Genomic DNA, 16,942 nt, shown 5'->3' on the forward strand with positions numbered 1-16,942 from the left:
CTGTCTGTAGCTGCTCACACTGAACGCCCACTGAACGCCCTCTGCGAGTGCATGCGTTTAGTGTGAGTGTTCCTATTGCTCTTTCAAGATTTTGTTTCGCATCTGCAAGCTTGGTCATGTTTGATCCCATGTGCACTTGCTCATATGTGCATCTAATGTGACCAGTAACCTAAGAATTTTCCAGAAATATGTGATTACTCCTAGTTGAATCTTCCTACAACTAACACTTATGATTATTCAACTGAATTTCTGCCCTAGCTGCTAGCAACTAGATCATACTTCTTATTCAATCGACCAATTATCTCACAACTCTCATTGATACTTTTTTGTTTGATGAATATAATAAGTCAACATTCACTAGAACATCAAGACTTCCCTACTCAATGAATTATTCTCATTTTATTCATCTTTTTTGAAGTGCAGATTTTTTTTGTGGGGACCGAAGTTGTTGGACCTTCTTTTGGGCAATTTTCGTCTTGAATAAATTTAAGAATTTGTGATTGTTAAAGGGCCATGCCTGATTTTGAAAACGCCTTTGGAATAATAAATTCCTAAATTTCTGTTTTCTCTCTCAGTGTTGTTTTTTAACAGATAAATGGATGATGACTTTTAATTTTGATAAGTAGGTATTCCAGATTTGCATTTGAACATAAATGGATTGATTGATAAAGTCTAGTTCCAGTGTCCTAGTTGGGACACTTGCTTCCTCTCAGAGTTGAACCATATTTCGAATGGTTGACGAAGTTAAGATTTCTATCTCTCTTCCATCTGTATCAATCAAACGAGCTTCCTGTTTTTAGCGTCCGGAAAACTGGCGTGTTGTTCCGCAAGCAACAGAGCGAGATACTCCTCAACGTATCGACGCGGGGGCGAGCGACACTGCGCAGGTGCTAGAGCCCTGGAGCACGGGAGCCCCTCGTCCTGAGGTGGAGCAAGAAGAGGTGGAAGTGCTTTGAGGAGGAGAGAAAACGCTTGTCAGCCGGGGACACGGCAAGAGCGACCCAGTCAGAATAGAGTCGTGAACGCGGTAAACACGCAAACGCTCCCCAAACGCGTGACAACGATACAAAAAATAACGGCGAGGTCACAGCTGAATACATACCACCATGACGTAGAAAATTCAGAAAATCCGTTCCCGGGAACCCAGATAACAAACCTAGCCGTGAGTGAGTGATATCTCGACTAAAACACCAATAAATATCACCCGCGATCCCTACTGTTAATAAAGCAACCCCGTTTATTGATTGTGGTTTAAATTTTTAATACGACAATCCCCATTTATCTCTCTACATGTGTTTTGCTAACTCTGTTGTTATTGCAACGTCGGTGACATTTTCACCTCAAAACAGAACGTTCTTTATAATTTCTTCCCCTCATTTCTCTTTATAAAAAATTCAAAACAAAAATACCACCACCACAAATAACAACAGCCAAATAAATCTTATGTGCCAGTCCAAATATTGTTAAATTTAGATTCAAATCAACGACAAATGTAACAAAATATGGGTGTTGTGCTAATTATAAAGAGGTAGTAGGTATTCTTGCATGGATGAATGAAAAATAATTTATAACTAAGATTAAACTTTTCATGACAGTAGTTGTTGTATTGATATCAACAGATTCTGAGCCTAAATAGTCAATTCGAAAAGACTGATACAAGTTTTAAAGTGGTTTTTGTGTTACAAGTTAGGGTGAATGTAAAACTACTCAGAACCATCTCAGAACTATTATTTTGTTTGAAGTAAGTTACCAAAATAAGTTAGTGTTGTGATAGCCATATTTATAAGAGGTGACAGTTCATCAACTTCTGATCAAAGTTGAATTTGAGTGTTGATTAGGTGATCTGACTGATAGTGCGAAATAAATCAGAAAGTGAGTAAGGAAATTCCATGGAAGTGTTCATAAAGGCTGGAGAAGGATACATTTTCAGTGAGTAACTTATTACTTCGTGATAAAATCTTCCAGATTGCATTTATGACTAACTCTTCTATTGATATAAATAGAGAAAATTATTGAACGAGCGTTAATGAAGTTCTCACTTTCGACTTACTAGAGGCCAAAGTCGTTTTCTGTCTGTATGTTCGACAGTAAGAATTGATCAATCAGCTTCAAATTTTGAACAAAGCATCATCAATCAATTTTGATTCATCAAACTATTTTACATGTCAAGATCGTTACACAACAAAATTGACTCACTCCTTCGTCCTTTTTAAGGATATAAAAAAAATTGAAAGTGCATAAGAAAAAAATTGTTTTGATTTATAATTTAGTCAGCTGGAATTATTTGCATGCTATTTCTATGAATTTTTCATCCATTTAAAAAGCTGATTTAGACTCAATGCTAAAGTCGTTGTCCATCTGTTGGTTTGCTTGTTTGTGAGAATTATAAAAAAGCAGCCAATATGTTTTATTTTCCAAACATAATTGGACAATAGGTTTCATCGGGAATCTTATTCGAATTGGAAGAACCCTTTGTAATTTAGTGTAATAGTAATTTAAGCTGGAATTATTTGCTTGCTATTTCTGTATTCTTTTTCCATTTATCTAAAGAAGCTGGAGCTATTATTTAGCAGTTGTCACACAGACTGTCAGATAGACAGATTTTATGTGCCGACACATGATTTCAGCTGAATAATAAACAACATTAATAATAAGTTCTATATTAACTCGATTTCGTTAACGTCTGTCTGCCTGTCTGTAACATACACGTAATCAATCCTATACTATTAAACGAAAAAATTATGTTTATATGTTTAGATGTTTTTATGTTTTTATATATATATATATATATTATATATATATATATATATATATATATATATATATCTGTGACCGGATCTCGAAAACGGCTCTAACGATTCTCACAAAATTTGGAACAAAGTAGATTTATGATATGAAAATTCGATTGCACTAGGTCTCAACCCTGGAATAACTCGCTGAAGGACATTAAAAGGATAAAAACGTCCTTGGAAAAACAGATGGAAATTTTGTCGTCTGTCGATACGGGAATGGAAGTGAGTGAACGAGTGCATGTGTGGGATCATTCAGCTGATCTCACGAGAAGAAAAATTCAGCAAGAAAAACTTATTTTCGATCATTTTTCTTTTTTTCAGAGAACATGTTCACTTCAGAAAGTCAAAAATAGTAACTAGATGCTGTTAGTGTAGAATATATGCATAGTATATTAATGAAATTGTAGCAAACATGCTATATCATTCTAAATCGAATTCATAGTATATCTATTTGTAATTGATGATGTGTTTGTTTTTTGAAGTGTGAATAAATTGTTATTTTGATGAGTGATAGTAGCTTAACCCAGATTCGGATTTGGACTGTAGTATGAATTTGAAAAGGGACAGTTTTAGGCATAAGCCTTTTGTGCCTCCTCATATAGCTATATAAAATAACTGTACGACTGAGAAAATGGATAAATAAATATAAATTATAAATTCAATCATTCGTTACAAATTTTCTATGCTTTTAAACTCCAGAGCAAAGCTCGGTCCCCCGATATTACTACTTGAGATAGCAGTTGCTATGACAAATTCTTTTGTTCAAAGTGTTAAAATAAGAGTAGAAGCTACTATGAGTGTACACTAACACTTGATTATCCAATGTATAGGTACTATACTCATTCATTTAATTTTTGTATCATTTAGTAGTACCTTCAAATGTTGAGATATGAGATCATTGAAACGGTTTGAGATATCAATTTGTGGGTTTCGCCATTAATTTTCCTTTGAAATTATGTATCGAAATAATGTATCACATGACCACCTTCCTATTTGAAAAATGAAGAGAGAAAGAAAGAAAGAAAAGAACTTTATTTACATGACAATATTATAGCAGTATTGATATTAAATATATATAATAATTAGTATCTCTTGATGATATCAATAAGTGTTCTAAGCTCATTTAGCTTGGCATTTTCTGCCGTTAGCCGAAGTTGAGAAAAAAAAGCAATAACCACTGTAAACTTTTGGTGATTAATAGAAAACGAGCAATAAATTATAATATCTTGAACAGCCTACACAATTAATTAATTGATCAATGAACAATACAAACAAACAATGTGGCAAGGCTTGCGTTATAATATTATCGAAAGAATGAAATCAAAATAATACCTAATTTCCTATTCTGAATTAATATTCGCAATTATACAATTTATTTTTCTGGTATAAATCAGTAATTGAACTCATTTATTATTTCCCCTCTGTACTTTAATGCAGCTTTCACATATCCCACTAGATTCCTCCAACTTTTACCATTTAAATACTCTATTACCTCTGTCCTTTCCAATATCCATTGATTAAACCATTTTTTTCTTATTTCTGGCAAAATTTTACATGTACCTACAAAATGAAATATATCCTCGTACTCATTACTATTACACATGGAGCATCCATAAGTGCCTTCCTGTCTTTCCGGCCTGAAGTTGAGTGGTAATAGGGCTCCTCTAGTTTTGAAAATAATACTAATGAAGTGCCGTTTATTACAATCATTTATGTAATCTCTTATTAAAGTCTCATCTGAAAAAATGAAGTTGGATTCAAAATGAAGCTGGATTCGAAATGATATGACGGATCCAAGATGGCGGACAGAAGTTTTGAAGCGACTGAAAGTTTTTTTTTCAATTGGAATAGGATTCCCATGGAACCTACTACTGTAATATCATACTTGTGAAAGATATATTTAGATGTTCTCATAGTAATTCTCACCAACTCTGTATAATTACAAGTTGTGGATCTCAGAGATCAATACAACAGTTCATGAGCGAGTTCTTCAACCCAGGGGGTCTCTGGTAAAATTATCTCAGAACATAGTAGCATTCGGAGGTGATTGGAATGTAAGAAAAAGTTTCAAGAAATTGTTAAATTTTGAATATTATCCCTTTTTATTCAACATTTGAATGACTTTTGTATCCCTATTATAGTATACAGATCCTTGTGCAATTCAGAGCAACTCCCTGAAAAACGTTAGCTTGAATCTTCATCCTTCAATTGGGAAGAATATTATTATCCCTTTATCGTCTTTTCCCTTATTCTATGATATCATTGAAAGGTATAGAGACTTCACAGCTCAATGCCAAATCTCATTAAATACAATAAATTGATATTAGAATATTACTAAGTAGAATAAAACATGTTTATACTCATGGAATTGATCACAATATTTATTTATAGATTGACAAAACTATCCTGACTAATGAACTATTACTATCCCAGATAACAACTCCAAAGTGCATTAAAGATGTGACAACCTTATGTCACGTAGAAATACACGTATCACTGAATTCAATAGTGCGGAAAATTAGTGGCTATCGAATAGTGTTTACCAATTACTATCAATGATTGTCCAATTAAAACGACGAATTGTTTGTGATTACTGACGAGGGATAAATAATACTCCTTATGACAGTATCAGTTCAGTTTGACTTTCACTGCTGCTCTCTCGTTCTCGAAATAGACTTATATTGCTCAATTTGAATAGGATATAATAGGAGTTTGTATAAATCATTATAGTTTCCAAAAATAAGTGTTATTATTTATAGTGTTATATTATTATTTATAGTGTTATATTATTATTTATAAGTGTTATTTATTTTTAGGCGACGTGTTAATTGCATTCATAGGATCATTCTAATTTTTACGGTAAGCAGGTTTTTTTTATTCCAGAATTATATTCTTGTAATCCACTAGGATTATGGCATAATTATTTTATGTGCATGGCAGGTTTGGACAATGTAATGGAAATTGAATTATCAACAATCAAAATGAACTGCGTGATTCTATTCTCTCCAGATTGGAATGATATTTTATATTGAATATTCTCTTAATTTTAATACAAGCGTTTTTCGTGATTCACTAAATTATTGATATGAAGATGTAATAGTCTAAACTAGTTTCTGATTACTTCAATTAATGAATTACCAGCACTTTTACAATTTAAAGTTGGGGGGAAGAGTATGCATAGAGTAACGCACTTGTATACTTGACCTTCAATCGATGAACATTTTTTATTTATTTTTTATCCATTTTTTTCATTACATACATTATACACTTTTCTATGGAAAATTCCAATTTGCAGGAATGAAGGAGTAATATTAAGAAATAACAATTTACAGTAGCCTTCTTGATATATTTCCTTAATTTATCAACACTGAAACAAAATTTGGATCCTTGAATCCTTGAATAACTTTTTGAGACCATTCTTGAATATTTTGATTCACATCTTTATTTGATTTTTTCCTGACCAAAAATGGAAATAAATTGTGTCACAACTAAACCAAACTCAAAAGACATTCAAGAGTCACGTTATCGAATAAGTTTTTTTTTGAGGGAGCATGAGAAGCTTAATAATTCATCCAATTCAAAACCAAAAATGAAAACCGACTTCGTGAATATTAATTGAAGCAATAGAATCGTGTTAGAATACTGAGCACTTGAGTATGATGTGAGCATTGAAAGAGAATGATTATTGTTTAAAATATTCACCAGCAGTTAGCAGGCCTATTCATTATTCAAGGTTGTTGAGCCTCTTACAATTATGACAAACATATTGGCGCAAATTACAATAATTGGACGTCATTGTTATCAAGATGTATGTACGTTCAAGTTGCCTAGAATCAAAATATTAATTTGGGAGTTTTCGTCTAATTTTGAAGCATGTCTACCTATTGCAAGGATAGGCGTGTCAGTTTTCGCCTAATGAACTAATGTCTATCTCCTTCTGAAAATTCTAGTTGACTTCTCATTTCTTTCAGAAGTTCTAACAGAAACTCCCTCATAAAAAATATTTCTTTCAGAATGCATGGAAAAATAGAAGGTAATGAATATTGAGATAAATCCATAATAATGAAGTATCATTATCTATCTTTGATAATAATATTTATTGAGTGAGAAGTGATCTTAATGAACCATGTTATCACGTTATAATGTTTCCATGAGGCATGCTTCAATGTTATCATTAGAATAGTTACTACTATTCATTATACATCAATGCCGCCTGTATGCAGATCCTCAGTTTAAAAGGGGAAATGTCAGCTGCTCGTTTAAACCACAAATGAAACACATTATGATAAATTCAACCATTTATCAAAATCAAATCAAATTTTATTTCGCCACAACAAAAAAAAAAAAAATACTCGATACAAAGTTGAAAAAACATATTGATCAATATTTTAATATACTACACGAAAAACAACTTTGTAAAAACAAAATAACATGTTTGGCGCTGCCTGCAAAGCCAAAGTTTGAGTGCTGGCAGCGAGTATCGATATTAATTTTCAATATAAAAAAATTCAATGAAGAAATGAATAGATTAAACAAGAATGAATATAGATAAAAAGGAAAAGTAAATTCAAAAGTGTAATTTAAAGCACTAAAATATATAAGTAGCCTAATTACTGAATGATGAATTCCATTATGTGGCATAAAAGATAAATATTACAATATTATTATATGATCAGAAAAATAAATTAAAAATCACAGAGTAGAAGACAGAGAATGAATCTGAGAAAATATATTTGGGGTTTGGAAGAAAGATAAAAAGTTAACCGCAATAAAAGAAATATTATAGGATAATTAAGTGAAGGTGGCATTTACTAGTGCATTATGTAAGATCTACAAGTAAACGTGGTTTCGCGTTAAACGTAGATGGTGCATTTGGCCTCAAGTACGGTATTCGAATGATGAGTTATTTTATTTTTCAAAAAAGTTATCAAACTTTGCTATAGTCAATAGAATGCAATATTTCCATCGAGTGATAGAGAAAATATATAAGCGTTTCAAATATATTGTGTTATTCAATTTATAAGTTCTCATTGCGCAATATTTTGCTCTTCACTCAATTAAAAAAGCTCTATAAATTTTATCATTATAATAGTAAAATAGTGAAAAACATTATTTGTTGAATTATTGCTATACGATGGGAAGAGAACTCATAAATATGAATCATGAAGACTATTATTGATGGCCCCAGAGAAAATAATATTATTATTCTAGTATCTCTGGATTATCTCATAGTTTTGTACGATTGATTTTTCAGAATATGATTCAAAACTACAAATTTGCTCCTTCTTGGAGTTAAAAATGGATGTTTCACTGACTTGAACGACAAACAACAAGAGAAACAATGAAACAAATAGAAAACTTGACGCTTTTCAAAATTGGAATTCAAAGCCATCAAGTTCACTAATCACTCATAATATAAAAATTAATTATTACTCCCACTCAAAATTCACAATAAAGTGGAAATGTGTCTCCTAATTTCAAAACATATATTGTATATTTTGGTGTTGAAAATGGAATATTGATTCGGAATTAATGACAATTTTCAATCAGTGGTCAGCTTTGAAATAACGCATTGAATAAACGAATGTCATCATATTGTGAATTTGTCGCATCGTAATTATTAATTGAAAGAGAAGCCTGCCAAAAGTGTTCGTATATGTATTAAAACAAGAAAGCAATATTTCATGGATGGCTATCTATGGTACGCAAGCTCTAATTACTATTTCAGATTTAATTGAATTTTCTGGTCTCGTATGGAAAATTGTTCCGTTTCAGTACCTCGCAACAGAAAATTCGCGTGCATTGACCATTGATAATGTTTTATCCAGATTATTTTCAGCGGGTAAATGAGAAATTTCACTCTTATTATTCCAAGTGGAGTGCAGTCGTGATATTTCAATCAAATTTGTGGTAGAAGTACAATATAATACATGCCCAAGCAGTTTAAATTAAATTAATCCATTAATCTATTTGCAAATTGCAGTAAACGTGACATTAGTCTTCAGTTGTCATAATTTTGATGCATAACTATACTAGAATAGCATAGGAGAAATAAAAGAGTGGGAAAGAAATGAACTGTGTACCCCAAAATTGTAGTTATTGTAGTTATGACCCCAGTCATTGTAGTTAGGATCCATAGAAAAACGTTGATAAGTATAGATTAGAATGTGAAAAAGCTGGAAATGTATTAATAGTGAAACGTGAAGATGAGATTGATATGGAGAAATTGGAGAGATGATATTATGAGATTGAGGTACGGTATCATGATCTAAAGGAGTTATGGGGAGAAAGCAGAGGTGAGAAAAAACAAATAGCAAGATAAACAGAAGTTATTTCAAAAGTGATTTATCTTGGTGGAAGAGGCGTATAACTTACTATAAATATGTTATTGCTCAGTAAATATGTACAAAGAATATAAGTTAGGTGAAAAGATCATGCGAAATTCATAAACAACTCTTTACAAAATATGATTAAAAGTGCACAAAAATAATTTATACTTAATTTTATAATACATAAAATATAAATATAATATATAATTATAATATTATAATTTAATACTTCCCGAAAAAAAACACAGATTGTTCGAAAACGTTTGTTTTTAATGTTAATATTTTAAGGTGCTAGGAAAATTAGGACCAGTATTTTTTGGGACCAATACATTGTGGGACTAAAGGGTTCCGACATAAGAGAGGATGGATCTTTTACAGTTAGGATCAGTTGTCTCCAACAGGTGGTTGCACATTGCTCTTCGACACAAGGGTTTGAACTCAAATAATTAGCGAGTAAGTCGCAGGCCTATTCAAATATATATCAATATCCACATTATATAAATATTCATTCAATATACTTCATGTATGCATTTATTCAGATTTTAAAGTTGAATTATTATTTCTGCTACTTGATCAGGAAAATATGAATCTCTAGTTTTCATTAGATCAATAAACTTATATCTGATGACATATTGAAAAAGAGGTCTTCTGAAGATGTCTGTGATAAAAATAGATTGTTTATCCACTCAGTATATAGAAATATTTCTGAAAATGAATTTATGATGGCTTTCATTCAGTGACAGAAGCGTGTATACCTATCGAAAGAGCCGACTATTGTTTGCTAATCACCTTGCAGGTACAGACCCCAGACTTGGTCCAAAAAATCCTCTTTTTTCCAGTTGGTCCCAAAGTTCCGGTCACCATATTTTAAACTCCATTGATTCAAGAATTGGTTACTTTTGTAGAATAACTTTATGAGATTCTAATGAGAGAATAACTTACTTTTAGCTTGTCAAAAATATAAGTGAACTTGAGAACGAACTCATTCTTCAGAATTAGATGTCGACAAAACAATGTAAATTAATCTTGAACTCTGACAATATTCTACATATTTCAGTGAAGTAGAGGTTGAGTGGATTTCGAAGATTATGTTATGGATGAAGGGAAAAGGTTGGGAAGAAGAAGAAGAAGAAGAAGAAGAAGAAGAAGAAGAAGAAGAAGAAGAAGAAGAAGAAGAAGAAGAAGAAGGAGTGTAAGGTGCAAAGATGATAGATGTCATGTCTGTCTGAAATCCATTTCCTATTTTGGAAATCCTTGAACGCCGCTAGCGAATACAGAGAAGACGAAAGAGAATAAGCGACTGAAGGAAGAAGAAAATGAGGGAGTGAGCTCGAATTTCAACACAATAAAGTACGGTTCCTTCTCACACCTTATGCAACGCACGTCAGATACATCATTATTGCCGAAGGACTGATCTCAGAGGTGTCGGTTCTTGAGGAAATAGAGTAGCAAAGCTCATTTTCAATTACAATGTAATTCTAACTCAATTCATGAAGATGAGTTTCCACCTCCTATCTGTCTTACCATTTTTTTAGAATAAATTGGACTGCCACATGGATAAGGAACATTCAAAATAATGATAAAGTTTGATAAAGTTTTTCTCGAGAAATATGAGAAACAGTATAACCTGTTCAGTTCCAGTTTGATGAGTGGTAAAGAGGGGAAAGTCCAATAAAGAATAGGAAAACTCTGGAAATCGCAGGGAACTCTTTCTTGATTTTGATCTTTATCAATTTCCTTGGCCAAATTATGATAATTGTGCAGTTAGCTACAATAGGGGAAATTATTGAATTATGTTGTTTATCAGTTTAAAACTTTGATACTGAAAAAAATTGGTAGCTTTCAAATTGGGAACAAAATTTAGTAGATTAGGGACTACTACATTAATTAATAGTAACATAATAGAGAAACAATAGCGTAAGTAGATATCCCATGGTATAGGGCGTTTATGTCGCAGCCTATACTGTTATCTCAAGCCGATTACTGTCGATTATTGTTGATTTTTACTGTTTTGACCGGGTAAGAGTGTATGAACGGCACAATATGAGAGACTCCCAGCGTCATAAAGCTTCACAGGAAAGAACTACGTGGACTATCAGCTTGGGATATCTCTACTTATGCTCTAATTGTTTCACAAATGTGAAAAGCGAGCCAAACCATTTAGCATTTCGTTAAGATGGGCTCATATTCTTGAATAGACATGTTGAACAGGTTGATTAGTAAAGTGCCAACAATAGAATGATGACTAGATGAGATTCATTTTACTCCACAATATCGGATCTCTCTTGAGAGAACACAACACTGGATGACAAAAATTGAGCACCTTGAAAACGCTTTAGGATGTCAGTTGCTGTTAGATCTTACCTGAATGTTGTCAGTGGGTGTAATTTATTTTTTTTTCAAGGAAATTGAATCAGATCATATCATCAAATGTATGGAGGAATTTTCTGAGGTTTCCGGAGTTTTCCTATTGTATGTTTTTTCAAAGTACGAAAAACAGAATCTAAGGTCTGAACTATGTGAATAGAACATGTTAAAAAATGAATAGAATCGGTTCTTCAGAGATCCAGAAAAATCATGAATCTGAAAATGTCCACTTATAGTTTTGGATAGGTATCGGTAGTTTTGTATTAGATTTTCAAACAATGATGATAGAGATAGAATACAGTATTATTATTAGTGAATAATGTGATGTGATTGAATTGGAAGAGAATCCTTATTTTCTTGAAGATTAAATTTAAGAAATCAATGTGGCACTAATCATTCACAAAATCTTCCCAATTTATTATTTTGATCTCATTTGTTGGCAAATAACATGATTCAACACAATAATAATTTAGTATTTGATTTCTAATTTACAAAAATCATACTATGGAGATAATTATGCTCTTACTTCATGAGCATGCAATGTATTCAATGCCCTACCATTGAGTAGAGAATTCTACTCCAGTTCAACTTATAATAAACTTGAAGTAGTATTTGCCCCAACAATTGGCACATTGTCCACGAAAAAACCTCTGATTCTACTTGAAAGCACAATAATTTCCACAGGCATCTACCAAATTATAGGGTATTATCTCATCAAATGGTTCATTCATTTCCACATGTTTTCATTCAGTATGAAAGTGACGTTTCATACACCATCGAAGCATAATTTATATAATATGTTGCTTGTTCAATGTTGGAATTTAATTATCAATGAACAATGAAATTTTATTATCAATGGAAAAATTTCAATTTCAATTTCGAAACAGTTCAACAATGATACTACATTCAAATCACAAAAAACATATCCATCCAAATTGACATTAAATTACATTTAATTTGTAACTCGGATAGAATCAAGTAAATAAGCTCCTTGGATAACTCTTTTCTGGCCTCATTTAAATTTGTAACCTAACTGTAATTAAGTATGAATTCAGATTAAAATTTCACATACTTGAAACTATGTTAGCTCATACTTGAGCTATGAGTTGAAAACAGTAAGGTGGGACCTTTACAAGAGGAATTTCTCACCAACAAAAAGCCATACGAATTAAGTAGTGAAAAATAATTAACGTCTTACAGTACGGTACTAATTATTTAGAGAGCATTTATCACTTTTTTACTGTTAGGTAATAACAAATAGGTTAGAGTAATTTCATAGCCACCTCCAATACCTCTGTATTAGAGGTGGCTCTGGTAATTTATCACCTTGGTTAGCGTCAAGTCAAGACAAAACTCTTGAATTGTCAGAAACATGATTTATTCTGAACATTCCAATTAATATTAAAATATTATTTTTCCATTTTTTTCCTATTTTATACGGATCATGCTCCAGAGAAATAAATTTAAAAATATTGTGAAAAATCGTTGCTAATAGATTGTTAACAGGATGACACTAGTTTCAGCGGATTTTGTGTTGAATTGAGAATCGAATAATTATAATAACCGGATGAAAAATAATTTAAAAGGGTAGGTACTGAGATTTATATTTCATTCATATTAAAAGTAGCCCTAAAGAAAAAAAGACAATAACTGGATAAATTATATAATGAATGATTAAAATGAAAAGTATATTGTCTATTATACTAAGTATGACCAACTGTTCCTTTATTATTTTTTTGTTTGTTCTCCTTCAAAATTGTATAAAAAGAGATATTTCTATTATTATCCATTGATGATGGAGTTTGGTGTTCCATTTAGTTCGAATCCAAACTACAGCAACTCTGTGAGTCTCTTGAAGAATATTGTAATCACATTTCAAACAATGTACATTACAACGTAGAATGCATACAACGTGAATGCATCCACAACGTAGAATGCATATTCTCTCAATAATCCTCTATCGCTCTGAATGAATGAACAATACATCGACTCTGTCATTAGAAAAAAATATTATACCAAACTGTAGACAGGGCTACGGAGCTGAAGAGCTGTAGAGGCCACGTAGTTGCTTATCAGAATGCCGAAATCTCTCTGGGATAATTTTCTTTGAAACGGTTCGACTGTCTGTGAAACACGCGTCGATCAATGAGTGTCACCTCCATAAATCTTTTGTTTTGAACGGGGAACGTGGAGCCGTGTGTGGTGAGGCACGTCCCGAGATTTATCGTCTGAAAAAGCGAGAGAAAAATCCTGGATGATTGATTGGCAGTCAGCTTTTGACTAAAAACAGTACTCTGTCGATGACCGAATAAGTTGTCGATTTTTTCCTCACAAAGCGTGGCTCTCACCTCTCACGTGGTGTCGGATTAACATGTGGCTGAATAATAGGCTGCGCGCATTGACACTCATTCATCACCAACAATAACATACGAGTCTTATTCAACGACACTGAGCTGCATGTATACAATTAACACCTGAGTTTATGCTGTTGATCCAAGTTTTCCTACTAGAATAATTACTATTGGTATCTTTCTTTCATATCATTAAAATCAACATGATACAATGTTCAAGATAAATAATTTGATATCAATAACAGAGTAGAAAAGCAAATGTAGGAAGTCTTGATAATACCAAGAGATTATCACGTTGAGTGCGGCTGCTGAAAGCATGCTTCGCTGCGTGTGCTATACCACTACCTCTGTTTACGGAGGTAGTGGCTATACAGGTCTCCTAGTGTTCCTATAATATACAATCTCGAAAATATCACTATCTACAATTCAATCTAATCAATCTAACAACTATACCAAGCAATGAAGGCTAGGATATTCACATTATGGATGTATCTGTACTTGGGAAATTAAATTTTTAAACTCCAGGAGTAAAAATATTCATATAATGTAACGAGGAGCTCCAAAATAGCGCGTCGTAGTCCTCTCAAACTCATTTGATAGCAACATTCTATGAACAGGGTTCTTGTAGGCTAGTCCACTGGTATGGAAGATGCCTCAATCTTGAAGAATAATCATTAGTGTGAGTAGCTTTTGGTGGAAAACTTATTCTTTCATATACATTCGTATTTTATGCATAGCCAATCGGAGTTTGGCTATATTATATCATATAATTTATCTTATGTAAATCTTATTTATCTCTGGTTTTATACTTTACGATCAGTTCCTGGTAGCCCTGGTGTTTATTGTTGATTTCAATCTCATTCATCCCCAATGCCTTTTATTACGTTGTACAAAAATTTCAAAGGCTCACGTGAGCAAACATGTTTCCTTCAAGATTCTCACCTTGTTCTTTTTTTGTTTATTTACAGGCGAAATGCGTGCGACATGTGGCTGATAGTGAGGTAGCAGTGGCCCAGCTGTGGTGTCGAGGCGGTGGTCGGTGGTGAAGTGAAGGGGCGGTTGGAGGCAGTTGGACAATGGGCTGCGAGTTGGGCAAGTTGGCCCTGGCACAGAGGGGCGGTAGCAATGGGGGCGGCGACAGCGATGTGGGCATGCAGGAGGGGGGTGGGGGCCAGAGGGGTGGTGCCCCCGCCAAACCGGACCCTAGGTTGCCCCTCACCGCCAAGCAGAAGTACAGCATGCTTGCCTCCTGGAAGGGCATCTCAAGGGCCATGGAACCTACCGGAGTTTACATGTTCATCAAGTAAGCTAGCAAATATTTCTAATTATTTTGAATAATTTTTGAGTGCTCATTGTATCTTTATATATCCTGTAAAATAGAAATAGTCTTTGATGCATTAAAATCTACTTATATATTTTTTGAAGAGCAAATTATTGCTGAGGACTTATATTGTGAGGTCTTTTGGAAATAACATTCAAGCCTAAATAAATCCTTTTTGAAGTATTTTTGACATGATATTGCATTCAGGAAGCTTTAATATTTCAATTTTCATCCTTTTTGACGATAATCCAATTAAGAATCGGATCATACTTCTTGATCCATGGTCATAAGTTTTACACTCTCATGCATTGAAAATACTCATTTACTCAAGCGTAGCAACAAAATTGCACCTTTCTCTTTTAACCTGTAACATATCTAGCCCAGTCGACGAAGTGTTATAGAGGGAAAAGTTTGGAAGACAATTTTTGACCCCACAGTTCTGTTAAGGGTAGTGAGGAGGTAAACATATCAAAAGTCCCCACCCCTACCCCATGTGCTAATGGTGTGGGGGTGGTTCAAAAGTACCATTTTTCGGTTTCTCGCATATAACTCGAAAATTATACATTTTACAGACATAAATATTCTACAAGAAATCAAAGCTTACATAATTTTCTACAATATTGGTCTAACAACGTTTTCTATACCTCTTTCACTTTTCAAGATATCCGCTCTAAAAGATGTGACATTTTTGAAAAACAGAACTGTAATTTATTTAATCCCCAAAGTCTAAAGTTTGATTTAATGGTTCACGTTTTCCCCCTTTTTTCAAAGTCTATGGTCACTGAAACCCATTCTGCCACATCCAGAATTCCTGGGACGTTTGTTTAATTTGGAAAAAGTTGTTAGCTCAAAGCTGTTTCGTCAATGTGAATCTAAGCTCGGTGGTTGATCTCTACACGTCCAGATGGGACAGGGACCGCAAACCACAAGAAGGCTTGGCCTCCAGGACCGCCGTCAGTCAAAGGCATCTCAGCGGCTTAAAGACACACATTCACGAGACATTCATGGATCCGTACATTGACCGCTGTTAGAATAAAAAATAAACTAGGATATGCAAATAAACTTAACTTCAGTTATATCATAAAGTGAACATTCTTTAGGTTTTTTTTAATACTCAAATCAATACTTATTAATTTAAAACTCAAATAGACATTACCTACTTCAATATCTTGATTAAATAGAATAGAATTTATTATAATCAGGGTCATGCCCTATATACAAAGAGGTGAGTACATATTATCCCATAGTACAATACTTCAATTCACTAGTTGATTGAATAACTTTTCATAACAAGATCTTTTGAGTATTGTTCTTAGTTTGTTCAGTCTGTTTAAATTATATGATAGGTGTCTTCTTCCTTATCAAAATTACCAAAATACAATAATAATTACTAATAGAATTCATAACAAAGTACTACGAACATCAGGAAATACAGCCATTCAAATTTAGGTTGATAGCTTCCTCTTCAGAAATAATATCAAACAAAAATATCTTGATTCCTTCTAATAGGTACTTTACATTTCTGCAAGAGCATACCGTTCATTTTCTTCCATCACTCATCAGTTTGAATTACAATTACCATCTTCCATTATGAGAGAATCAAAGGACTATTCTCAATTACTTCACTAATATCACATTATATTTAACTTTGATGGAAGCTTTCATCGATAATAGTTTCCTAGATTTTCTTATAATCTTTGACCTACCTTTAGTATCGGTTATTGGAGGTTAATATCCATCGTAAGGCGACAAATTTGATATCCTCTCTTCTTAAATAATCTG

The 16,942-nt window shown here is 33.0% G+C and overlaps 1 protein-coding gene across 2 annotated transcripts in view; it reads left to right on the plus strand.

Annotated features, from left to right (window-relative positions):
* The first annotated feature begins 845 nt into the window (after nt 1-845).
* LOC111054163 (neuroglobin) overlaps nt 846-16,942 on the plus strand; it is an 80,538-nt gene continuing 64,441 nt past the window's right edge. The window contains exons 1-2 of one of the 2 annotated variants that reach the window (XM_022341137.2): nt 846-1,929; nt 14,808-15,142. In XM_022341137.2, the coding sequence (XP_022196829.1) occupies nt 14,916-15,142 (227 nt within the window). In that variant the 5' untranslated portion in view covers nt 846-1,929; nt 14,808-14,915. Of the gene's footprint in view, nt 1,930-5,432; nt 5,652-14,807; nt 15,143-16,942 lie in introns of those variants that run through there. The other variant, XM_039437878.1, reaches the window with a different exon arrangement.

The sequence above is a fragment of the Nilaparvata lugens genome, chromosome 11, assembly GCF_014356525.2.
Source record: "Nilaparvata lugens isolate BPH chromosome 11, ASM1435652v1, whole genome shotgun sequence".
NCBI classification, from domain to species: Eukaryota; Metazoa; Arthropoda; class Insecta; order Hemiptera; family Delphacidae; genus Nilaparvata; species Nilaparvata lugens.